Source organism: Balaenoptera musculus, chromosome 5, assembly GCF_009873245.2.
Source record: "Balaenoptera musculus isolate JJ_BM4_2016_0621 chromosome 5, mBalMus1.pri.v3, whole genome shotgun sequence".
Classification (NCBI taxonomy): Eukaryota; Metazoa; Chordata; class Mammalia; order Artiodactyla; family Balaenopteridae; genus Balaenoptera; species Balaenoptera musculus.
The window spans coordinates 52,066,919-52,093,317 of record NC_045789.1 but is presented as its reverse complement, the minus strand read 5'-3'; the positions used below and the strand labels follow the sequence as shown (position 1 = coordinate 52,093,317).

Below are 26,399 nucleotides of genomic sequence, written 5' to 3'. Positions count from 1 at the left end.
GAGGGTGTGGAGAAAAGGGAACCCTCTTGCACTGTTGGTGGGAATGTCAGTTGATACAGCCACTATGGAGAACAGTATGGAGGTTCCTTAAAAAACTAAAAATAGAATTACCATATGACCCAGCAATCCCACTACTGGGCAGATACCCAGAGAAAACCATAATTCAAAAAGACACATGCACCCCAATGTTCATTGAAGCACTATTTACAATAGCCAGGACATGGAAACAACCTAAATGCCCATCGACAAATGAATGGATAAAGAAGTTGTGGTACATATATACAATGGAATATTACTCAGCCATAAAGAGGAACGAAATTGTGTCATTTGTAGAGATGTGGGTGGATCTAGAGACTGTCATTCAGAGTGAAGTAAATCAGAAAGAGAAAACAAATATCGTATATTAACGCATATATGTGGAACCTAGAAAAATGATATAGATGAACCAGTTTACAGGGCAGAAATTGAGACACAGATGTAGAGAACAAACGTATGGACACCAAGGGGGGAAAGCAGCAGGGGGATGGGTGTGGTGGTGTGATGAATTGGGCAATTGGGATTGACATGTATACACTGATGTGTATAAAATGGATGACTAATAAGAAACTGCTGCATACAGAAATCTCTTGCATTTCTATACACTAATGACGAAAAATCTGAAAGTGAAATTAAGAAAACACTCCCGTTTACCATTGCAACAAAAAGAATAAAATATCTAGGAATAAACCTACCTAAGGAGACAAAAGACCTGTATGCAGAAAATTATAAGACACTGATGAAAGAAATTAAAGATGATATAAATAGATGGAGAGATATACCATGTTCCTGGATTGGAAGAATCAACATTGTGAAAATGACTCTACTACCCAAAGCAATCTACAGATTCAATGCAATCCCTATCAAACTACCACTGGCATTTGTCACAGAACTAGAACAAAAAATTTCACAATTTGTATGGAAACACAAAAGACCCCGAATAGCCAAAGCAATCTTGAGAATGAAAAATGGAGCTGGGGAAATCAGGCTCCCTGACTTCAGACTATATTACAAAGCTACAGTAATCAAGACAGTTTGGTACTGGCACAAAAACAGAAATATAGATCAATGGAACAGGATAGAAAGCCCAGAGATAAACCCACGCACATATGGTCACCTTATCTTTGATAAAGGAGGCAAGCATATACAGTGGAGAAAAGACAGCCTCTTCAATAAGTGGTGCTGGGAAAATTGGACAGATACATGTAAAAGTATGAAATTAGAACACTCCCTGACACCATGCACAAAAATAAACTCAAAATGGATTAAAGACCTAAGTGTAAGGCCAGACACTATCAAACTCTTAGAGGAAAACATAGGCAGAACACTCTATGACATACATCACAGCAAGATTCTTTTTGACCCAGCTCCTACAGAAATGGAAATAAGAACACAAATAAACAAATGGGACCTAATGAAACTTAAAAGCTTTTGCACAGCAAAGGAAACCATAAACAAGACCAAAAGACAACCCTCAGAATGGGAGAAAATATTTGCAAATGAAGCAACTGACAAAGGATTAATCTCCAAGATTTGCAAGCAGCTCATGCAGCTCAATAACAAAAAAACGAACAACCCAATCCAAAAAATGGGCAGAAGACCTAAATAGACATTTCTCCAAAGAAGATATACAGATAGCCAACAGACACATGAAAGAATGCTCAACATCATTAATCATTAGAGAAATGCAAATCAAAACTACAATGAGATATCATCTCACACTGGCCAGAATGGCCATCATCAAAAAATCTAGAAACAATAAATGCTGGAGAGGGTGTGGAGGAAAGGGAACACTCTTGCACTGTTGGTGGGAATGTAAATTGATACAGCCACTATGGAGAACAGTATGGAGGTTCCTTAAAAAACTACAAATAGAACTACCATACGACCCAGCAATCCCACTACTGGGCATATACCCTGAGAAAACCATAGTTCAAAAAGAGTCATGTACCAAAATGTTCATTGCAGCTCTATTTACAATGGCCAGGACATGGAAGCAACCTAAATGTCCATCATCGGATGAATGGATAAAGAAGATGTGGCACATATATACAATGGAATATTACTCAGCCATAAAAAGAAATGAAATGGAGGTATTTGTAATGAGGTGGATGGAGTTAGAGTCTGTCATACAGAGTGAAGTAAGTCAGAAAGAGAAAAACAAATACAGTATGCTAACACATATATACGGAATCTAAGGAAAAAAAAAAAAAAAAGGCCATGAAGAACCTAGTGGCAAGACAGGAATAAAGACACAGACTTACTAGAGAATGGACTTGAGGATATGGGGAGGGGGTGGGGTGAGATGTGACAGGGTGAGAGAGTGTCATGGACGTATATACACTACCAAATGTAAAATAGATAGCTAGTGGGAAGCAGCCGCATAGCACAGGGAGATCAGCTCGGTGCTTTGTGACCACCTAGAGGGGTGGGATGGGGAGGGTGGGAGGGAGGGAGATGCAAGAGGGAAGAGAAATGGGAACATATTGTATATGTATAAGTGATTCACTTTGTTATAAAGCAGAAGCTAACACACCATTGTAAGGCAATTATACTTCAATAAAGAGGTTTAAAAAAAATAGATAACTAAAACAAACAAACAAACAAAAAAAAGAAACTGCTGCATAAAAAAATAAAATTCAAAAAGTAATAAGTAAATAAATAAATAAATAAATAAACAAAGTTCCTTTGAACCGAGACCAGTTATGATATGTTCATTTACACTGGATATTAGATAGAAAAGGCCTATTAGTGGTAGCTTGGAGTCGGTGAATCATCACTTGCACAATAAGTAGCATGCTTTGGGGTAGGCTTGTATATCACCTTTTTGTCACAAGGTGACATTTGCCTCTGCTACCCCCACTCACTCAAGATTGCAGTATAATGAGTTCACATTATAGGCCAAAACTCTAGAAAGCACTGACTTATCCTGACAATGTGTCTTGTTGAGTGTTAGGTGCAAAATATCCACAGTAGAACATTGTTAGGGTCCTGTTGTGTAAGTTTCCCAGGTTTGCTAAAGTGCCACACGGAAATTTCTGAGTCCCAGATATAATCTGGTTTGTAATCTCTTGTCCTTGTCTTCTTTGATTTGGGTGATATGTTTCTGCAAAAGGCTGATTAAACAGTGAGTTCTGTTAACAAAGTTATTTATTTATTTGTGTAAGCGAGGATTTAGAGGAAGGGCCATGTATGATCTTTTTTTGTGTGTTTATGTGGCAAGGATGCCAACTTAATGATTTGCTTGAGATATGATAGTTTGGAGCAGTGGCTTGGAGGAGGGCAAGGTTATCAGAGCTACCTCTCTTGGCTCCGTCAAGTTATATGTTTCTTTCAATTCAGTTCTGACCAGGACACAGCCTCCGGTTAAGATAACTGATTTATTTAGAGCAGTGGTTCTCCAACTTCAGCTTGCTTCAAAATCATTTCAAAGGTTTGTTAAAACCCACATTGCTAGACCCCTTACCCAGAGTTTGATATAGTTGGTCTGGGGTGAGTTCCAAGAATTCACATTTCTAACACGTGCTCAGGTGACGCTGATACTGCTGGTCTGGGAACCACACTTTGGCAACCACTGGTTTAGAACATAGGGAAGCTTTTGTCCCTGGTTCAGGGTGTTGCAGGGTAGGGGTGGAGAGTTTGATAGGGAGGGAGATGGGAAAAGATGCAGGAATGCTAATCATCTTGCTTAAGGTTTACCTAAAAGTGTTGACTTCTGAATTCTTTCAGTGTAGTGCAAAGTTAAACATCAGTGAAGCTGTTAATATTACTTTTATTAATGAGAATCAGATAAGGTTGGGAGGAACAATAGATGTGATTGTTTCTTAACTTTGGCCTCCTCTTCCCCATCTGGTTCCTGCATCTTCCTTATCCCTGTGCCTCCCCACTCCCCCATAGAGTACAAATATAGATAGCCATCCTATAACTGTCTTTCAGAAATGAGAGAAATGAGACAGTATATGAGGTTTCTTGGAAAAGTTGTGACATCAGTTAGGATTACCATTATAGTGGAAACTTTATTCATTCGGCTTCTACTTATTCATATTTTGCAGCAGTTAGGACAGTGCTTGAGTTGAAATGTACCTTTGTAGTATTTATAAAGAATTTCCAAAGCAAATCAGTGAGTTTAGAATATTGCCCAAGAAATTTAAATTACTTAATGAAAAATTGATTTCAAATTCATTTCAGTATTGCTGCTTATGTACAGCTGATTTAATAATTAGAAATCAATCTCATCTATTCATTTACATAAGTTGCTTTTAACTTATGATTAAGGCTTGCTAAGACTTCATTGCACCAAGAATATCTAGTTCAGATTTCTTATGCAGGTAGAATTTTCACCCATTTAGTCCAAAAGACTAGTTTTATTTTCTAATGTAAAGTATAAAATTGTATGTACTCATCATTTCCTTAGTTTCAAGCCCAGCATTATTTGGAGGCATTCTTGTTTGGGCCTGGTGTCTTTTGTATTGAGTGGACACTAGAAACCTAGTACGCGGTTCAGAGAAGAAAATGTGGCTTTCAAAGAGCTTCTTTTAATTTTGCTCATAAAGCAGTTTTTCACATGTTACTTTCCTTTGAAAAATGCCCTGTGCTCAAATTTTCCTAGAATAAAACATCCTACCAGGTAAAGTGTTTAAGAGATCTAGGCCATGCTTACTCAATGAAATGCAGCAGAGTGGAAAATATCCTGTTTTGCCAACTCAAGAAAATTGATCTAGTAGTTAAAGACAATTATATTATTTAAAGAGCTGCTGTTATATAGACGTTAAATTATTAGGGGGTAGATTTGAGTCTTTTGTAAAATTATGTGTAGAAGGTTTGGTCTGAAGGAATGGAAATCTGTAATCTAAAGAATTATGTGGAAGTAAATGTGAAGCTGTGTTCGAACCTTGATGCTTGTTTTTCAACCCTTGTCCTCTTGGTGTGAAGACCAGCCTGAGTCAGATCGCAGGGGATTAAATGGTGAACCCATTACTCAGCACCCTGCAGGGGGGGTGGCTAAACACCCTGGCTTTGAAGAATTACTCTTTTGCTTAGTAAGCCTGGAAATTTCAGGTTCAACTGCAGAATGAAAGCTCAGTATTTTGTTGATTAACCAGTCTATTTGAAAATGGTCTATCCCTCTTCTAGATGTCCGTCCTCTCTGTTCTCATATAACCATGTCTGAAGTCACTGGCTGGATTGCTGATGGATTTTACCTACAGCAGCTTTACAGCCAGGGAGCTTGGTTCCCATGGAGTATTCCTGATGAAATCCATCGCTTGACTTGAATAAGAAGTTTGGCGTGTTAAGGGGAAGAAGGCGTACACTTATTTTAGTCTGGCAAATGGGAATGCAGGAAATAAGGGGAGCTGTGATAACACTGCTTTGAGGCAAAGAATGGGGATTCTGGTTCAGATGCCCACTACAGAGAAATATTCTTGATCAAAGTGTTAGGCAGAGAATGGAGGGCAGATGGCTTTTTGGGTTGATCAGAGCAAGTGGTGCCCTAGGAAGGACTGCAGAGGCTCGGGGAGAGGAGGTCCAGGCCTTTTCTTTCCCTGGCACTGGCTCTACTGAGATGAGGAAAAAGCCCATCTCTATAGGCAATAGAAATAGGTAGATTAGGATGTGTGTAAAGGGCTGTAACAAAAGGCAAACCAAAAACAGGAGTGAGTTTATTTTTATGCTTATTGTTTTACACATTTCTTTGAAACTTTAACTTATCTTGAAATGGAGCCAGAAGACTTAAAGAAAGTATTTGGGATTTTATACCTTTTTCATTTCACCATGTTAGTGCTCTAAACTAACTTTTCAACTCTGGAAACCTGTTCAGGAGAATCCTAATGTAGCTTAATCATCATCACCATTCCCATCGTCATCTACTAGTGGTCGTGAAGTGTACAACCAAACTCTTTGTGTTTTTGACAAGAAGTCTTTAATTAGGGTTCACTTCTGTTTTTCCAGGTAGCCCAGCCATGACCCACAGGAATCTGACTTCTTCCAGTCTGAATGACATCTCTGATAAACCAGAGAAGGACCAGGTAAGCAAAGAATTCCTGCTTCTTTGAAATGTAAGGCTAAATGTATATCTAGAAGATGCTGGGAAAAGATTAGACATGGTGGTCCTCTAACTTAAAGTGAACCAATATGTGTAGATTGTTTTGTTTTGTTTTGTTTTTTTCACTTTCTCTGAGGGGAGGGGAAAGCAGTGTGTGAAGGGATTTGAAGTTCAGAAGATAAGAGTCTCCACTCCAGCTCTTATAGATGAATTCACTTGGGCAGTTTAAATCTTGGAGCTACAGTTCTCTTAGCTTTAAAATAGTAATACTAATTCCTACCTCAAGTTTATTGTATGGTTAAATAAGATGATTTGTGAAAAAAACTGGTTTGGTAAACTGTAAAGGGCTAGGAAATGCTGGCAGTTGTTAACTTTGAGGGGATATTTCAGGCAAAGGTAATGACAGTCTTATTAGCTGTATGTTTATCTATTAAAACATATAGTAAGTAACCTATTTGAAATGAAAAGTAATTAGGTTTTGAATCTCGATTTGCTTTCTTTTAAAAAGAATATGGTAGAAACTGGGCCATTTTCCTAGTTGGGTGGGTATCTGGGCTTGAAACTAGTAGAAAATGGTGACTGGGTGTAATTTTGCACTTTACATTAAAAAAAATGAAATGAGTTATTAGGACTAATTGGTTGAAAATTCTACCTGAATAAAGAAATCTGAATTATATATTCCGAAGACAATGAAGCCTTGTTTACAACAATGTTCTTCTTTAACCGACAGAGGTGTTTTAGACCTTGGTGAGTTCTCAAAAGTGCAGGAAAGGTGAAATTATGTTCTTTCTTGTGAAATGGCTTTTGGATTCTTTCTTCCTTCTCCTTCTAAACAACAGCACCCTAGTAGGGCCTTCATGATCTCAGAACAGATTGCTAGAAAAGCCTTGGGAATTAATCCTGTCCCCATTTTCTCCCAATTCAATGCACTTTTCATATTATTGCTCTTATATTTCTCCCCTGGATCAAAAGCTTATAATGGCTTATATCAAGTTAAGTTCAGAATATCCAGACTTTTAAGAGTCTCTGAAATCTGGTGTAATCTTTCTCATCGTAACTTACATGTGTTTCCCAGAAGAGAGACTCTGCTTTGGTTTGGCTTAATTACCTCCGCTTCTGCACTGAGATTAATTCTTGACTTTTACAGCTGCCCGCCCCCTTAAATGCTAATATAGCTAGCTCTCCTCCCTACCATTGGCCTACCTCTTGAAATACTGTGGGAGAAGATCATTTATTTATTTATTTATTTTTTGCTTCCTGGAGGTAGTTTACATTCACTTTGATTTTTTATTTTATTTTTAAAGAAATGTGTTTATTTTTTTAATTTTTAATTTTTATTTATTTATTTTTTAAATAAATGTTCTAATTTTTTATTATATTTATTTTTGGCTGTGTTGGGTCTTCGTTGCTGCGTGTGGGCTTTCTCTAGTTGCGGCGAGCGGGGGCTACTCTTCGTTGTGGTGCGAGGGCTTCTCATTGCAGTGGCTTCTGAGAAGATCATTTAAATATGGGATTCATTGGTAGGTCCGTACCAGTAGTGAAAGGGAAACCTCAGTCCACTAGGACTTGTTGGGAGTTTTCCTCAAAATTATTTTGTACATTTTGGCTCCATACAACATTTACCAAATGACATTCTGGTCATGAGATTTGCCAGGGGCTTGGATAAGGCAGAGTTAGAAATATCTGGTTGACACACTTTCAGGAAGGCTTCTTTTATTGGGGACAGTCCTTTTCTTGTCAGGAGTTTGTCAGTTGCCGCTGGTAAATGCTGAGGGAAATTTCTTACCTTCTTGGGTGTCTTCATATCTGAGCATATGCAGAAGAAATTTGATGACTTATGATGTGTATCACGTATGATTTTGATTCCAGTGTTAGAAGAAATAGGTTAGAACATTATGATTTAGGGTGCTGATTTTGCTATTGATAAATGGAATATTTATAAATGCAATGGGATATTTATAAATGGAATATTTCCTGCCATATTAATAAACAAAGGATGTCACAGTCATCAAGGATTGCAGCTCTCCAACATGAGCCGTGAGCCCTGAGGAAACTCAGGGCTGAAAAGAACACCTGCCATCTAGCAGCCAACAGACTCCCTATGGTGAGTCCTGAGGAAACTCAGGATGTGAAAATACAGGATCCTGGCCCCAGATAGCTGAGGTACATATCAAAGGAATGATTTCAGTGAGCTCTTGACTCTTGCATCTTCCCATATATAGAAAAGTGCTAAACTCCTTAACTTGAGATGTCTGGTTTTCTTTAATTAACAATAATCTTGTGACGTTCAGACTGCCTGCCCTTTGCTGCAAAACTTATATATCCTGGCTCCTCCCCCCGCCTCCTTGGAGCAGTTTCTCAGAGTTATCTGAAACTGCTGTCTCGCGGGCTGCAGTCCTCATTGTGCCCCAGATAAAACTTAACTCGCAGCTCTCACATTGTGCATTTTTTTTTTTTAAAACACTTTTATTATTTATTTATTTTTGGCTGTGTTGGGTCTTCGTTTCTGTGCGAGGGCTTTCTCTAGTTGTGGCAAGCGGGGGCCACTCTCTTCATCGCGGTGCGCGGGTCTCTCACTATCGCGGCCTCTCCTGTTGCAGAGCACAGGCTCCAGTCGCGCAGGCTCAGTAGTTGTGGCTCACGGGCCCAGTTGCTCCGCGGCATGTGGGATCCTCCCAGACCAGGGCTCGAACCCGTGTGCCCTGCATTGGCAGGCAGATTCTCAACCACTGCGCCACCAGGGAAGCCCCATTGTGCATTTTTTAAGTCAACACTACAAAGCCTGTGTGGTCCTTAAAACCAGAATCTCTGATGCCTGTCACCAACATCTCATATTCATCAAGGTTCATGTGAAGATGAAACCAGGAAGATTTGATTCAAGAGGTTTGTTCTTTTTGTTTTCAAAGCCAGAAAATGTAGTTGATGACTATATCATTATAAGAGCAACTGTCCATCTTCATTTATCTAATACAATAGGCATAGTGCATCCAATGAGCCCTTCATTCCTCCAAAGAGAAAGAAACTCCATTCTTTGCTTCCCACCAAAAAGTTTGAAGAGAAGCTTTGTAACTGACCCATTCACCTCCTCTATAACTAAAGGTAGAGTACAAATTCAAACTAATTATTTCCATTTTCTATACTTACAATTTTATTAACTTCAAATACAAAAGCTCCTCGATCATTTTAGGGTGAGAAGAAGAAAATGGGCTTGCTAAGAAGATGAAGCCATGGCAAAAAAAAAAAAAACACACAATAAACTCGGGCTTTTCTTTTTTAACCTGTTTTTTTCTCTGTTTGGGTAGGGAAAAAAGGTTGCCAGGCTCAAATTTGTTTTGAAAAAGCTTTTATAATTAATTAGCCAATGTCCTGGAAATGATCTTGGCAGTAAAGTCAAACTTGTTCTGTATGCTTTTCCAAGTTGGCCCAAGAAACTTCCATCCAACTGGAACTGAAGTTTTCTGATTGATTATTCTTCCTGGATACAATTCGAACAGTTGCGATGGTGCCTCACGACTTCCTGGAGCTGTATAACTTCCCAGTAGCACAAGAAATGGGTTTAATGTTCAGAGATATGAAGAGGAGCAGAATTTCTCTTTCTGACAGCTACATAGTGACAGAATTTGAGGGCATGTTTTTTATAAGATTCTGTTTTGGGAAAACAGAAGAAACAAATCTGTGGACTGCACTTTCTCTCTCTGGCTGTGCCAAGCCTATGTACTTATGATTTCAGTAGCGGCTGCTTTATTGAGAAATAGCTCAAAATAGTTAACAGCAGAAGAAAGAGCATCGCCAAAATTTAGGTGATTCAATGCTTCAACAATATTCCAACTTGGATGTTATATTTATTAAGGAAAAAAACACCCGGGGAGAAGTAGATTTTTTAAAAAATACATCTGGAGCTCATCTACTTGTAAATGGACATAAATAATCTCCTCTATTTTGTTGCTATGGAGGATTTTTTTTCTTCGTTATCCAGTTATCTTCCCCAATTACCTTAGATTGATTTGTTTTTCTATCACCTTTTATTTCTTTTCTGTGCTTGAAAAAATTTACAACTGCCACGGGTGCTTATCAAATGCAGTGGGTTAGTTCTACTTTTCATGTGAGTATGGAATCAGCTATGAGGATAAGAAAATCTTATTATTTTACCCCATAGCTTTAACTCTTTGGAGGAAATACTGTGCTCAGTGGTACAATGACTTTTTTAAAGGGGCTGTTTTTTCTTTTCAAGATTATCAATAATGTAATACCATCTCACAATTATATGACCAACCTTAAGTGAAATTGCAGTCTGTAGACTGTAGTGAATGCAGTAAATGTAGAAATCCCTTGAAGATTCTTAGAGAGACACTTGCGCTTATATAACCTTGTACCTTTTTATCTAGTTATCACTTCCCTGATACTCGTTATTTAGCCAGCTTATCTGAGAACCTATCCCTTGGTGTCCTGGTGGAATTTGGCCTAAGGTTAATTTCTAAAGTGTATGGTAATCATTTTTCACACTATCTGTTGCCTGTTATCTTTAAATATACTTGGTTGTCTCGATTTCTATTTTTGAAATCTTGGTCTTTTGTAGAGATAGACCTAAATTCAAATATTTTTGTCAGAGAGTAAGAGGATGAAATCAGTAATCCATGTAGAAGTTTGAAACTGCTCAGCCATGACTACCTTACAGTGAAATCTAGAAAGAAACATTTTATGATTGAACGACCCCCTAATCCTTTTCTTACATGTGTGTAAGAGTGAGTCAACTAAATTCAGCTGAGATGACTTTTTCATCGTTTTGATTTTCATCCTGAGGCTCACATACAGCTTCCCTTAGCATTCGTAGCAATGTCACATTCACAGTGATGGAAGAGTACAATAGCACCTGCTTTTCTTTTTCACGGCTCAGCCAGAAAACCCTCCGATTGGCTCGGTCACCGGGTGGTCTCACTCCACTACTCAGAGAAGATGCAGTGGCAGAGAAGGGCTCGTATTTGCTGGGGTTATGATACTTGTCTTTAGCATCTTTTCAGGGCCCGCTGAAACACTGCTGTGTCAGGAAAGATCCAGATGGAATCACATCTGTGAAAACCTGATAAGAAAGGCATGTTGTTGAGGAGGAGGTGTCCTTAGTCACTGCAGTACTGGTAACTGCAACTGGTAACTGTGGTTCAGTGGCTACAGCTTTCCTTCGGCCAGGAGTCCTTGATGGGAACTGGTGAGGCCATTGCAGTGGTTATCTGTGGAGCCCCTTTCCAAGGGGGTTAGCTTGCTGCTTAGATAATTAACAAGACCGGTTTGTCCTTCATTTTCCCTTTCTATAAGAAATTTGACTTTTTGTGGGCTCCTCCTCCCACCTTATGCTCTCTCCCATATTCTTAAAGAATTAACAACCAATAGTTATTAATAGAGTTTGAGAAACACTGATACTCATAGTGATTTCAAGAACCTGTGTTCTTAGACCTGGCTCTCAGTTGAAATCGATAGTTGAATTTTACCATTTTCATAATGATATACTTCCTGTGAAAGCCATTTATCTGGAACAGAAGACTAGCCTTCATTTAAAAACAGGTTTTGTGTCAGCTTGAAAGTGAAGGGAGATAAATTTATCTCAGGTAATCTAAGCTCTGTCTTGTGTTTTCAGGTGTTTCAGGAGTCTTTTGTAAAATTTAGAACCATGTAAAATTTAAAACAAGCTGCAACAAATTTTAACTTCTAAATCACCCCATAACTGTAGGCTGCTATGATTTGAATTCATTCATTCATTTAAAGAGTATATTCTGTGCTAGAAAGCATTCTTGGTGCTAGGGTTCCAGAGGTGAATGAGACAGATAAATCTTTTGACTCAAGGAGCTTCTGTGCTTTTGGGGACAGATAGACAGTAAACAACAAAAACAAGTAAACAAATGAATAGGTTAATTTTATACAATGATAGTTGTTATTTAGAAAATACAGTAGGATAATGTGGAGAGGTACAGGAAAGCTGGTTTAGGTAGGAAGATTAACCAGAGAAGAGAGGGTCTGGGGGAAGAGGTTTCTAGGCTGAACAAAAAGCAAGAGGCAGGAATGAGTATGGTATATTCATAACAGAGGAAGAAGGAAAAAAAGCCAGAGTGGCTGGAGCAGGGGTAGCAGGTATGCAGAGGTATGTAGGGCCACGTAACCTTTTCATGCAGGGGAACCTTTTAATTTTATTCTATGTTCAATGAGACACTATTTTAGGACTTCTACCTGGAGAGTTGTGTGTTGTGATTTACACTGAAAAAAGATCCCTGGGGATAGTGTGTGATGAGATGGAGGAATTTGCTAATGTTCTGGATCATCTGGTGTTGTTCCTATAATTAAACATTGGATGAGCACCGCAGTGCATTAAATAGCTCAACAGACCCAATAGCCAATTTCTTAATGTGTTTGCCATAGATATCAAGACCTCATTCCTATCGGCAAAGGGAGCTCTTCTATTCCACTGAAGTATTGTAAGAAAGAAAATCAGTTTCCTAGTTAAAATATTTTCCATGCGCTATTAGTTAGAATTACTAATTAGTTAATTAATATTATTAAAAATTAAAATATTTTTATGCACTAGAAGTGGATGTAGGTCACCAAGAGTAGTGAGATTGAGCTTTTGAGTGATTATATGTTACCTGCAGTTCTCTTTTTGATGTCATGACTCATGAAACCCTCACCAGAGGTCTCTCTAAGGAACAATGACAAGTGTCTTAGTCCTTATTGTTCCAAAAGGGGCATCGGAATGTGTAGGTGGAGAACAGAGCCGCCCAGTGGGGTCCTGAGCCACACTCTCACCGGTACCTGTGAAAGAATCGAGCTCCAGGAGCACCGCAGGGTGTTCTGTATTCAACATTTAACAAAAGGGATTGCAGGGTTTACATGTCTTAAATGGCATGTCTTATCTAGCATGTTTTATGTTTGATGTCACTTTTTTCTCTTTTTAGTACGTAGCAGTCTGCCTGTATCCCAATGCCATAAATATACTTAGAATAGATTGCAGAGAGTAGTAGAATGCCATCAACAATTATCTTTAATGGATGTCTGCTCTTGTGTCACATGTTACCTACCTCTGACCAGATCTTCATTTAAAAAAAAAACAACTTTTTTCCCCTTCGAAGTGGCAAACCAGAAAGCAGTAGCACCTGTGGTAAACACCCTAAGGGCATGATTAAAAACCTTTATAATAATTCTAACTATAAACATGAACTCATTCTTTACTTTCTGTAGTAACATTTTATTATCTATAACATTTTTTAAACTTTAGTTTTTTCTGATGCATAATTATACAAAATTGCTGTAAAAATTCAAAGGAAAAATGAATAAAACAGAAAGTGAAAGTTCACAAATTCTCACCCTCAATATAACTACTATTAGCAGGTTGATGTAGTCTTCTAGACTTTTTCTATACATAAAAATGTATATACTTATTTATATAAAATACAAATGGGATCATATTGTTCTGCAACTGGATTTTTAAAAGAACTAACACTACCACAGATATCTACCTTATTTTCCTTAAAGGATATATAGTGTACATGAATCATATTTTATCTAAATGATCTTCTATTAATAGATAGTTACTTATTTTCATTTCTTTGCAGTTATACAAACAGGCCTTTCAGAAATGCCCTCATTGTAACTTTTTTTGTTCTTTTTTTTTTGCATTCTTTCATGAGTATTTCTGAAGGAGAAATTTTGTAAGTGCAATTTCTGGGTCACCATGTATTTCCAATTACCTCCCCAAAAGATTATATCAATTTGTGTCCTAGGTCTTTTAAACACTTTAATTAATCCTCCTCCACTGCTAGAATACTGTTTGCCAGTGAGATTTGAGTTTCTCCTTTCTGATTCATTCCACTAAAAGCTTAGCAACTCAGTTAATGTGAAAAGAATCACAGTCACTAGCATCTGCCTCCCAGCTCACTTTGGGGGCTTTTTTCAGAAGCTTAAAATATCAAGGCTAAAACTGGGTTTATTCTCCTGGTCTAATTGGATCTCTCAGCTGGCTAATCTGCCTATATTCTGAGGTAAGGAGGTGAAAAGTCCAGTGGTTGTAGACTTGGCCACCTGTATGTTTCTGATTGCTTCTGCTTAAGGAGAGGCTGTTCTCAGCTCTGAGAGAAATCCTTTGGCTTTGTGAGAATTTTCTTGGCAACCAAAAATGGCTTCCTCTTAAGAGCCCTTCTTGGTGGTCAGCATTTGGAACAAAAAGGAAAATCACAAGAAGAGTTGGACAAGTGTTCTCTTTGAAGCACTATCCAGCACATTTGCAGCTTGGCCCTGCATCTCCTTCCTCCCCAGTCTTCCACCCTCAAGAGAATTCTAAGTGAACTTACATACATACTGTAAAGTTAGTTAAATGAAAAGTTTATACCTTTATTAGGAGCTTTGATGGAGTGTTTCATCTAGGATAATTGATAAAAAGATCAGCGAACCACTAATTACACGTTGGGAGATATTTGCAGATTTTTCTGCTTCCCTACTTCCCTTGCAACAGGGAATCTCTGCAGAGTAGATTTACCAAGAGGCCAAGGCATGGGAGGAAGTTTTCCTTGCTCTTCTTCAGAAAGAGAAGGGCTTCTCACTGTTTCCACGTCACTTGTCTGATTGATCCAGTGGCTAGTTGATTTATTTGCCTCTATAGAATCTCATGACCTTATCAGTCACCAGGAGAGCTTACTGATTTCTCCTGGTGTTACCACCAATCGTCTGGTTTCACTCCCTAGAACTGAACTGAAGTGAAAACAATCAGGGCTTCCCTGGTGGCGCAGTGGTTGAGAATCTGCCTGCCAATGCAGGGGACACGGGTTTGAGCCCTGGTCTGGGAGGATCCCACATGCCGCGGAGCAACTGGGCCCGTGAGCCACAATTACTGAGCCTGCGCGTCTGGAGCCTGTGCTCCGCAACAAGAGAGGCCGCGATAGTGAGAGGCCCTGCGCACCGCGATGAAGAGTGGCCCCCACTTGCCACAACTAGAGAAAGCCCTCGCACAGAAACGAAGACCCAACACAGCCATAAATAAATAAAATAGTGTTTAAATAAATAAATAAAAATTTTAAAAAGCCAGCTTGTATATCACCTGCTCTTAAAAAAAAAAAAAAATCATACTTCCGTTTTCTCTGCCACCATGTTAAAATGATAGCAGTAATTTTTTCTACAATCTGAAAGCCAGTGGTTAATCATACCCAGTCGACATTACTGCCTAATCAGTGTTCTATGCATAGGAATACAAGAGGCTAGAAAGTAACCAAGTCATTTTAGAGGACGCCATTGTAAGTTCAGTATTAGCGGCACTGTTGATCATTCAGTGGCTCTGAGAGTATTGAGCCTGTTCTTTTATAAAGAAGAATTAATAATGACTAACATACATTGGATACTTTTTCACACTAGTGCTTTGGTTGGTATTATCAACCCTGTTTTATATATTGGTAAACTTGAGGCACAGAGACATAAAGTAATTTTTTCCAAAGTTAAATAGCATCTAAGTGGTAGAGCTGCTTTCTGGCCCTGGAGCCTGTGCTCTTAATGAGTATGGTGAATTCTGCCTATTTGCATTATGGTTTTTTTTAGGTCCTAATCCCTGGGTGTCCAATTAATAGTTTGGTTAATAATAGTTAGACCTTAGGTTTGTCTTTGAGGCACACATCGTGCTGAATAGGCTAATCTCCAGAATTGTTATTAAATAAACCAACATTAAAAAATTCTTAAGGGTCTTATGGTGACTGGATGTTTCTGCTGCCACAGTGATTAAAAGACTTGGTGAATCAACTGTTTGTTTTGTGTCCATACTCTGAGTGGTATTGGTGGAGGTCAATGAGAAGAGGCTGATATAATAAAAATAAAGCATAAAATATGGTCTCAGATTATGAGTTTGTATCTAGCTGGAGAGACCAGATAAACTGTGTGGTGCTGACAGTAAACTGCAGCAGTTCAGTGAAAGACAAGATAACTATGTGGGCTAGAACCGTCAATCAAAGAGAAACGAGGGATTTTATTTTATTTTATTTTTTTAGTTTTTTAATTTTTTAAAACATCTTTATTTGGAGTGTAACTGCTTTACAATGGTGTGCTAGTTTCTGCTGTATAACAGAGTGAATCAGCTATACATATACATATACATATATCCCCATATCTCCTCCCTCTTTCATCTCCCTCCCACCCTCCCTATCCCACACACCTCTAGGTGGTCACAAAGCACGGAGCTGATCTCCCTGTGCGGCTGCTTCCCACTAGCTATCTATTTTACGTTTGGTAGTGTATATATGTCCATGTCACTCTCTTACTTTGTCCCAGCTTACCCTTCCCCCTCAAGTCCGTTCTCTATGTCTGCGTCTTTATTCCTGTCCTGCCCCTAGGTTCTTCAGAACCATTTTTTTTTTTAGATTCCATATATATGTGTTAGCATACGGTATTTGTTTTTCTGACTTCACTCTGTATGACAGTCTCTAGGTCCATTCACCTCATTACACATAACTCAATTTTGAAACAAGGGATTTTAGAAGCATCTTTCCATTTTAGAGAGCGTAAATAACAGAAGATAAGAGCTTTAGCCAAATAAAGCATTCTTCCTTGGAGAAAGAGTTAGGTAGGAAATGTGAGAAATAAATTGGAATGTAACTTTCTGTAGATTAACAATACAAGTGAATGACTTGATTTATCCAACAGATGGAAAATATTGTGACTTTTAAAATTCTTTGAATAATGGCCAATAATCCCCCAAATTTGATGAAATACAGCAGGATTTCAATTAAATTTTTTTTTTAAATTAGAGTTACCTGTAGAATTAGCAAAAGTAGATTAGATTAATTAGCCTGTTGACTTGTCCACGGACCATGGTGGATACTCACTTGATTTACAAAATTTTACCTGAGCTTTGAGAAACATCCCATAGTCCCTTAACTTTCAGACTGTTCAGTATTTGTTCTTGCTATAGATACATATTCACTTCTAGGTCATTAAGTCTGATAAATATACATCGTTGTAACCTTTTTTTTTTTTCTGGTAAGAAGAAAAAGCAATTATTATTGAACTTTTTCTTTAAGCTGATCACAGGAATAGCTTTGAAGATTTAAATAAACATGTTAAACCTTAACTCCTCTGAACCTCAGTTTCCTGATTCATAATACAGGTCTTATAATTCAGTCTGAACTGCCTTCTCCACAGGGTTGTCGTGTGAAAAGGAATGTGATTAGTACACTTTAAACATTATACGAGTCTTAATTTATCACTGTCATTTTCATTACTTAAATGTACTACTGCTTGTTATTTTTGGCTTTGTTTTGCAGGAAGATTGGGTAGGATGGAAGTCAATTTCATTTTAGATGTCATTCCTCGCTTCTCAGATTTACGTTGCTAATCTGGCTCTTTGGGGTTTTGTGTTCTTCTGTACTCCACTGCTCCGCCTGCACTCTCATGAAACGTGTCTGATTGGCCTTCCATGAATAGTGGTACTGCATGCACGTTTCCACTGGACCCAAATATCTCTTTTTCTCTCTACTTTTCCAATTCCTACCGTTTCTTCAGGACCTAAGTCAAGTGCTGCTTTTGCCTTACACGTGTCTTTGGACATTCTGGCTCATGTTAATTAACACCTGTCTCAAATTCTAACACCATCTAAGCACTTACTGTTTGTCACTTCACAGGGACTCACTTGTTTGTTATTGTTTTTTATTTGTATGTCTCATGTTCCTTTTGGGGTGGGGGGGCGGGAAAGCAGAGGGTCTGGGGTGGAGGGAGAGATAGGAGTCTTTTAAGTTAGTTGCTGATGTAATGACGATAATGACTAATTGGGGAGAATCAGCTTCTACTTATCCTTCTTCTCAAAAAATCTTCTTTTAAAGGCTGAGAAAATAACTGTGACTATGAGTTTCTCAGAGAAAGGTGATTTTTGAAAGTATTGTTAAGGTCTTATAATTTATAGTTATATAAATTATATATAAATAAGTTATAATTATAATTCTGGCAGCTTTAAAAATTACTGTTTCTTATCGTGGGCACTGATAGAGTGTTTCATTAGGTTCATCAGTTGCTTGAAATGAACATTCTTGCCCATGTCATGTGTTAAAAAATTTTTTTTCAGCTAGAACAATCATGTGAATGCTAACATTTGAAATATAGTTTGCTGTTTCATTTGTAAAAATCCATTTATACATTTTTTCTCATAATTGAAAGCTCAATGAACATAGTTTCCTGGCTGATTGACATAGCTTAGAGAAAACTCTGAATCTTTTTTTTTTTTTAACTTGTTTAAAACAAAATGTAGTGTATCACAAGGACGTATTGGAAAAGTCAACTGTCAAGCACAGAAAGATGTTCTATTGCAAGATGACATGGTATTGCTAAGTTTTCCCAAGCATGGTACATTTCAAATCAGGTACTGTCCAACATTCTACTTTTAGATGGTGAGCTACTTCATTTTGTATGATATGAAATGGTGTGAAATTAGGGGTAAGGCAGATCAGACTTGGGAAGGATTTATCATTAAATGTGATTTATTATAGAATTTACTAGTTCGATGCATTATTACTTCTTTACAAGATATTGAATATAGTTCCCTGTTCTATATAATAGGTCCTTGTTGGTTATCTATTTTATATAGAGTAGGGTGTATCTATTAATGCCAGACTCCTAATTTATCCCTCCCCATCTTTCCTCCTTTGGTAATCATAAGTTTGTTTGCTGTCTGTGAGTCTGTTTCTGTTTTGTAAATAAGTTCACTTGTATCATTTTTTTAGATTCCACATATAAGTGATATCATATAATATTTGTCTTTCTCTTCACTTCACTTAGTATGGTAATCTCTAAGTCCATCCATGTTGCTACAAATGGCATTATTTCACTCTTTTTTTATGGCTGACTAATATTCCATTGTATATATGTACTCTATACATTATTATAACTCTGTTTCACTTTACATTTTTCTTATAGTTTTGAGTCCAAGGACTGCATTATGGTAAAGACCCAAGTATATTATTGGAAATTAAAAAAGAACAAGTCAAGCTGATAGCCAGCCATCTGCTAGGATGACTTGTTTCAGAAAAACCTTTAGGTCAGAGATGAAAGACGTTTATCTCTTCTCATAGTGTCTTTGGCTGCATTACTCATTGTTTCTCAAGTGAAACTTATGGATAAGCCTGTTTCCATATCAGCTTATTTATGACACTGAGAAATAAGGAAAGGGAGTTTGAGAAATTTCAATTAGTAGGCTCCACATTGAAGCTTTGTTCGAAGAAAAACTTGGTGCATAATTCATTGCCTGTTGAATTATGGTCTCTAAGAAGGCATCCCCAGGCACTCACTCTGGAGGAAGACTTTGTTTAGAAAGATAACAATTGAAACTACTACTTAAAATAGTTCTGAAAGTCTTTTTCAAAGTGTGGAATTCTCAGGGAGTAGCTCTTTTCATTAGGACATTATGAAAACATCCATAAAAATGTGTCATAAAGAGATTTTTGGGGGATGATGGCAATGTTGTTCTTATTCCCACCTGTCTTTGTGGGAGTCCCTAAATGAAGTCCTGCTGAGGGAATGGAGTGCAATTAATTCTTTTGAAAGACCTTGATTCATGTCACATTTTGGTTTCTAGTTTTGTTTTTTTTTTAAAGAAAGACTTTTTAATTATTTATTTATTTATTTATTTATTTATGGCTGTGTTGGGTCTTCGTTTCTGTGCGAGGGCTTTCTCTAGTTGCAGCAAGTGGGGGCCACTCTTCATCGCGGTGCACGGGCCTCTCACTATCGTGGCCTCTCTTGTTGCGGGGCACAGGCTCCAGACGCGCAGGCTCAGTAGTTGTGGCTCACGGGACTAGTTGCTCCGCGGCATGTGGGATCTTCCCCGACCAGGGCTCGAACCCGTGTCCCCTGCATTGGCAGGCAGATTCTCAACCACTGCACCACCAGGGAAGCCCTGGTTTCTAGTTTTTAAAATTCCGTATCATTTTTCATTTTTCAAAGATGTGCTGAAGTAGTACAATATGTAGGTTTTATTAAAATCAAAACCAAGAATAAATGAAAATAAAAGTTTTTAGAAGATTCTCTCTTCTCTAATGTTATACTAGGGGCTGTATGCTCCTGTGCTTGTATATTTCTTAATCTGTGCCATCCTGGTCTGAACATGCTATGGGCTATATTGTCTTTATTTTAGCTGTGCCTTCTTGATCTAAACTCACAAGTTGTAATACCTCAGTGTGGAAAGAATAGGAGAATAGGATTTAAATCAAAGAAATAGAAGATTTAGAGTCCTTTTAAAGTTTTCTGGTTAATAGGAAATGTAGTAGAAAAGTTTGGGTTTTATATAATCCTAGAGGTGTTGGTTCAAATCCTAGCTTCCCTTCTTACTAGCTGAGTGATATTGTGCTGGCGCTTAATGTCTCTGAGCCTTAGAAAAAGTTGCTAAAACTCATCTTTCATGTTCTCCTGAGAATAAAAAGAGGTAACATATGTGAAGTACTTCAGGCACAGATTAATTAGGTGCTTAAAAAATATTACTTCCCTTTCCCCACCTGCTTTCTCCTGCCTCCTTGTGAATACAAGATAGGATAAACTATGAAACAAAGTAGGGGAAAATGGAACAAGTGAAATAAATGAGGCAATATATTTGTAATTTTTGGAGTGATTCAAGAGAAAGTAGCAAAATAGAACACTGGGGAATTTTAAAGTTCTCGTTAGAATAAATCTTATGATTCTATATTAAATAGTCTCCGTAGGAGTATACAGGTAAGATTTTACAGTGGTGGTGTTTTCTATTTCCTCTCTTCTTTCCTGAAAGTAACAAGCTACTAGTCCGTCTTCTGTAGTAGTACGTTAAGAATTATTTTTACATTCATACAAACCATTGAGATTTTTAAATCTTTGAGTGTAGAAAGCTGATAAAGTGCTGTGAGGTGTAGAGATGATACGACAGGCTCTGCACTGAAGGACTGTACAGAGGGTGTCACTCATGGCTTAAAATCATTTTTGCAGTGAGCCCAGAATCCTTACCCTTACTTAGCATGGCTTTCAAAGCCCCATGTTTGTTTGTTTGTTTTTTAAATTTTTATTGGTGTATAGTTGATTTACAATGTTGTGTTAGTTTCAGGTATACAGCAAAGTGAATCAGTTTTATATATATATATATATATATATATATATATATATCTCCACTCATTTTCTTTACATTCTTTTTCCATATAGGCCATTACAGAGTATTGAGTAGAGTTCCCTGTGCTATACAGTAGGTCCTTATTAGTTATCTATTTTATATATAGCAATGTGTATATGTCAATCCCAATCTTCCAGTTCATCCCTCCCTGCCTTGTCCCCTGGTAACCATAAGTTTATTCTCTACATCTGTGACTCTACTTGTGTTTTGTACCCTTTTTTTTATGTTCCACATATAAGTGACATCACATGATATTTGTCTTTCTTTGTCCTACCTACTGCCCCCAGTATGACAATCTCTAGGTCCATCCATGTTGCTGCAGATGGCATTATTCCATTCCCTTCCGTGGCTGAGTAATACTCCACTGCACATATGCACCACATATTCTCCCTCCACTCCTCTGTCGACAGACATCTAGATTGCCTCCATGTCCTGGCCGCTGCAGATAGCGATGCAGTGAACTTTGGGGTGCATGCATCAGAGCCCTGTGTTATCCTGCCTAATGTCTCTCTCCAGAGTCCTTTTGCAAGGTTCTCTGTCTTGTTGACTTTACTCTGACCACACACGTGTCCTTCCAGATCCACTAATGTGCCAATCTTTCTCCTGCCCGAGGCCCTTTGCACATGCTGTTTCCTCTGACTGAAATGCTCTTCCTGCCCAGGCAACTGGGGTTCACCCATTATTTCTCAGTACTGGTCACCTCTGCAGGGAAGTCTCCTGGGATTCCCTGATTTAGGCTAGAGAGCCTGCCGTTGTAAACTCTTGTTGCACATTATGCTTTTCCATCATGTTGCCTACCCCAGCTGTCATGCAATAACTGCCCATTTTAATTTTTGGTTAAATGTTTGTCTTCACCAGTAGGCCATTTGCTTCAAAGTTGAAGAGATGATGTCTGGCAAACTATGGCTTGGGGTCATAGCCTGCTGGTGGTCTGTTTTTGTATGGTTGGCAAGCTAAGTTTAAAGGGTTGTTGAAAAAAAAAGAATGTATGACAGAGACTATATGTTGCCTGGGAAGCCTAATTTGGCTTTTCAAAGAAAAAGTTTGCCAACCTGTGATCTAAGTTATTGCTCTATATATTAAATAGAAGAACACAAGTATATTTACATATCACATTTTCTTTTCAGAGCAGGCCACTTGGTTGTAGTCAGGCACCCATAGGGTCCATGATGATATAGTTGTAAGCGCTAGGATGAACTGAGAGCTTATGACCATCAGGGGTTCTCAGCTAGAGAATAATTGCACTCAAGTGTATAAATTAATAACCAGTGTAAATGTAGAAGGAATTTCTAATGCCATGGCACTTTTTAGCTGTCCTGCTGAACAGATTTATTAGCAATTTGGATTAAGATACAATGCTTATCAGATTCTCAGAGGACACAAAATGGACATGGTTAGCTATCTAAATTTTAAATGATAGAGTCACGATGGAGAATGATCTTGACAGCCTGAACCCATAAAGAATTTAACAAGAATAAATGTACACTTGTGTAAGTTCAAACATGAAGTGAATGATGGGGAAAATCTTACTTTATTTGGACAGAAAGTTTGTAACTTTCATCAGATTCAGATTCTTCAAAGGTGTCTATTTTCTTTTTTTAAAATTTATTTTATTATTATTATTATTATTGGCCACGCTGTGCGGCTTGCAGGATCTTAGTTCCCCGACCAGGGATTGAACCCGTGCCCTCAGCAGTGAAACTGTGGAGTCCTAACCACTGGACCATCAGGGAATCCCCAAAGGTGCCCATTTTCAAAAACAGCTGGGGGATGTGGTTATGGGAACTAGGATGGTGAGATACCTGGGCACTAGCCTGAGAAGAATAATTGAAGTAACTCACCTATAACTTTTATTTTTATTTTTTAAATTATTTATTAATTTATTTTGGCTGCGCTGGGTCTTAGTTGCTGCACATGGGATCTTCATTGCGGCATGTTTAGTTGTGGCATGTGGGATCTTAGTTGCAGCATGCATGTAGGCTCTTAGTTGTGGCATACATGTGGGATCTAGTTCCCCGACCAGGGATCGAACCTGGGCCCCCTGCGTTGGGAGCATGAAGTCTTACCCACTGGACCACCAGGGAAGTCCCTCTCCCATAACTTTTAGAGATGAGAAGGTTTGAGGGGTAGAAAGTTCATGAAGCTTGCCTTCCGGTTAAAGAGAATAGATTTACCGTCTGTTGCTGTAGACGTAAACTTGTGGTTGTGGGTGCTTGTTTCATGGAGCAGTTTTTATTTTAATATAAGTAAGAATTAGATATGAAATAGAGCTTCATCATTAAGTTATTTATGAAGCTTTTATGAAGTCCTCCTTTGCACTAGGTATTATAAAATGCATCAGGACGACAAAAATGAATAGGATCCAGTCTCTGCCTTTTAGGGATTCTGATTATAGACTGTGAGACAAATCTGTAAATAATATAGGGTGGTAGATATTCTTAGACCAGAGAAGGGAGAATGAGTTCTGCCAGGGGCTGGGAATTGGGCAGAAGTGACATTTGAATTAATTCTTGAGTTGAATGCTGTTTTCTTTCGCTGTCATGTTCAAGAAGAAGCAAATGACTCGATGTTAAGAATATAGTTATTGGGTGGGAAATTGGACTAGATCATCTTTGAGTTCTTTTAAGATTTTCTGATTCGATGAATGTCAAATGAATGGCACATAGGGATTCAAAAATTCAAAATTCACAAAGAGGTGGAGCTTTGCAGTGGAGTGTACCGTGGAGCAAAGGAGTGAACTGATCCTTGGGCTCAGTACTCATGTCAGTAAAGTGACCATCACCTCCTGGTGCTCAGTCAGAGCTCATCAGGTACAAATGAAGAACCTCCCGGAAATTTTTGGAAAGCTGTTGCCTGCTCCTTTGTCAGCCCCTTGCTTCTCTTTCTCTGCTTCTTCAGTATTTTCTATTGTTCTAATTTGGTGTGTGTTCTCAGAGACCTCAGTGAAGGGTACATTAAAAAAAAAATCTGCTAAATAAATAATGGCATGACTACTACAGATTTAATTATAGCTATACAGCTGCCTGTTTGAAGTGTTCTGCTGGGACCATATGGTCCCTTGTACATCCCAGCCCTGGAAGGACCTGGTTTAAATGTTTCCCAGCTGATACTGTTGAATTCTCAGGCAACTGCCAGCAGCAGTTTGGAAGTCAGTAGATAGTGTGTTTTGCCTCTGTTGTCTCTCTGGAGATGGACGTTTTATTGATACTTTCTTATTAGACCCCATGTAATCAGATATTAAAGCACCCCACCCAGACAGGTCTTAAGAGTTATGTCTACTTGTTAGTTTTACAGGCTGATTTTTGTTACCACATTGGATGTGCTAAGTGGAAGGTACTTCTGCATTTATACAATTTCACTCAATGGCTTTTTTTAAAAAAAGTATTTTAATGGATGATTATTTTAATTATTTTCTGTTCCAATGGTGTGGTGGGAACAGAGTAGACGAGGGCATCTGTCCTGCCCCTGCCTCCACTCTGGGAGTGTGACCTTGAATGAATTTTAGCTTCTCTGGGCCTCAGGAGAGCCAGAACTGGCCTTTCTAGGTCCCTTCCAGTTTCAAAATTCTGCGAGAATCAGCTGCGGACCACGTTCTTGCTGAGGACACACATCTAGAGTAGAGGGGAGTCTTTCCATTTCCCACTGTGGCATTCTGTGTGTCTTTTTCCCTATTTCTTAGAAATTCCAAATTTTCCACTCTTTGGGCCACGAAAGTCTTTCAGTATGAACACTGTGTAAAGGTCTACACCTCAGAGAGTAACAGTTTGGGCCTTCATTACATACTCTTTTCAGTTCAGACTCTCTAGTGCAGTGGTTCTTAAGCTTTTTCCATGTCACGAATCCGTTTGAGTTTGCAGTGAAACAGCGGACGCTTTCACCAGAGAAATGCACAATAAATGTGTAGGCCTAACAGCTTGCATATAATTTCAAAGTGCCCATGGGCTCCCTGGGTCCCTACCGAGGACCCCAAGTTCAGAACTGCTGCTCTGTGCTTTGATAAAAGCCCTGCCTTTTTCTTTTGTTCCGAATGCAGGGAACTGCAGGTCAGATTGAGGACAGAGAAGCCTGGACCACCAGCTCTGAGGTTCACATGGTGCTGAGAGCAGAGCTTTGCACGGCTCCTGGACTGCACGGGGTTGGAGCAGATGTTGCGGGCGCTGGACAGTGTCTGCTCGGTCCCGTGCAGGAAAAGCACTCTGCGTGGGTGTTTGCCAAGCCGTTAACTTTAAACTCTTGGTCGCCTACGTTGCCTCTGATGGTTCCACCCTACCCCCCGCCCCCCATCTCTTGAACTTTTTGTTTTTAAAAGAGCAGTCTATGTTTTTTTTTATTAGCTACCCTGGCTGGGATGCGTGCAGAAGAGAATGCACAAGAAACATTTCCCCATAATTTTCTCTTGAAGTCACTAACTCCATGATGCTAATTTTTGTTTGCTTGTTTGTTTTGTCTCCTGGAATCCCTCTCTCCCAATGGCAGCTTGGAGGTTGTGGAGCAGAAAGAACGAAAGAAGCCCTGGGTTTAGGATCTTCCTTTTTTGGGGTGGGAGAAGGAGGACTGTAGACAGATACTGCTTTTAAGATATTAATAGTTAAGGTGAGAGTTAGAAGTAAAGCATGTCATGTATTTTTTTTTTTTTTTTCCTGCTGAAAACACAGTCATTCAAGGTCAAGTGTGTCATTCTGAGGGAATGCAGATAAAATGGTGCCCTTATTGTGAGCCATTATACTTGTTTTACAGCGTAGCTGCACTGTTACACCCACGCTCACCTACACCTGCAGTGTATCTGATTTTTTTTAGCCTTACCATGGTGAAAATAGCTCTGCAAACTTTTCAAGTTAAAACTCATGCAGTGATTCACTTGGTAGAATTAACTTACCTAGAGAGGTACTGTACTGGATGAATATATGTTTTTAAGTCCATGATACAGACTGGACAGAGAGATTTCTATCTAAATTCAGAGAATTGGATATCTGAATTAAATGTGGTGCCAACGTAACTTGACTTTTTTCCTTTGTGAGAGAAAAATTTTATTATTTTTCCAATCATCTGTTTCCCATAGATCCTAGGATTATATTAAAACTCTGACATCATAATTATTGTTACTATTTATTGAATATCCACTCTGCTATTTCAGGCACCATACTAAGAGCTTTTTACATATTATTTACAACATGTGATGTATTATTA

The 26,399-nt window shown here is 38.5% G+C and overlaps 1 protein-coding gene across 5 annotated transcripts in view; it reads left to right on the top strand.

Annotated features, from left to right (window-relative positions):
• The window catches only part of SLC4A4 (solute carrier family 4 member 4), a 351,691-nt gene that overhangs the window by 200,086 nt on the left and 125,206 nt on the right, over nt 1-26,399 (top strand). For all 5 annotated transcript variants that reach the window (XM_036852386.1, XM_036852389.1, XM_036852387.1 and 2 more), the window contains one exon: nt 5,986-6,062. In XM_036852386.1, coding sequence (XP_036708281.1) covers nt 5,986-6,062 — 77 coding nt within the window. The remainder of the gene's footprint in view (nt 1-5,985; nt 6,063-26,399) is intronic.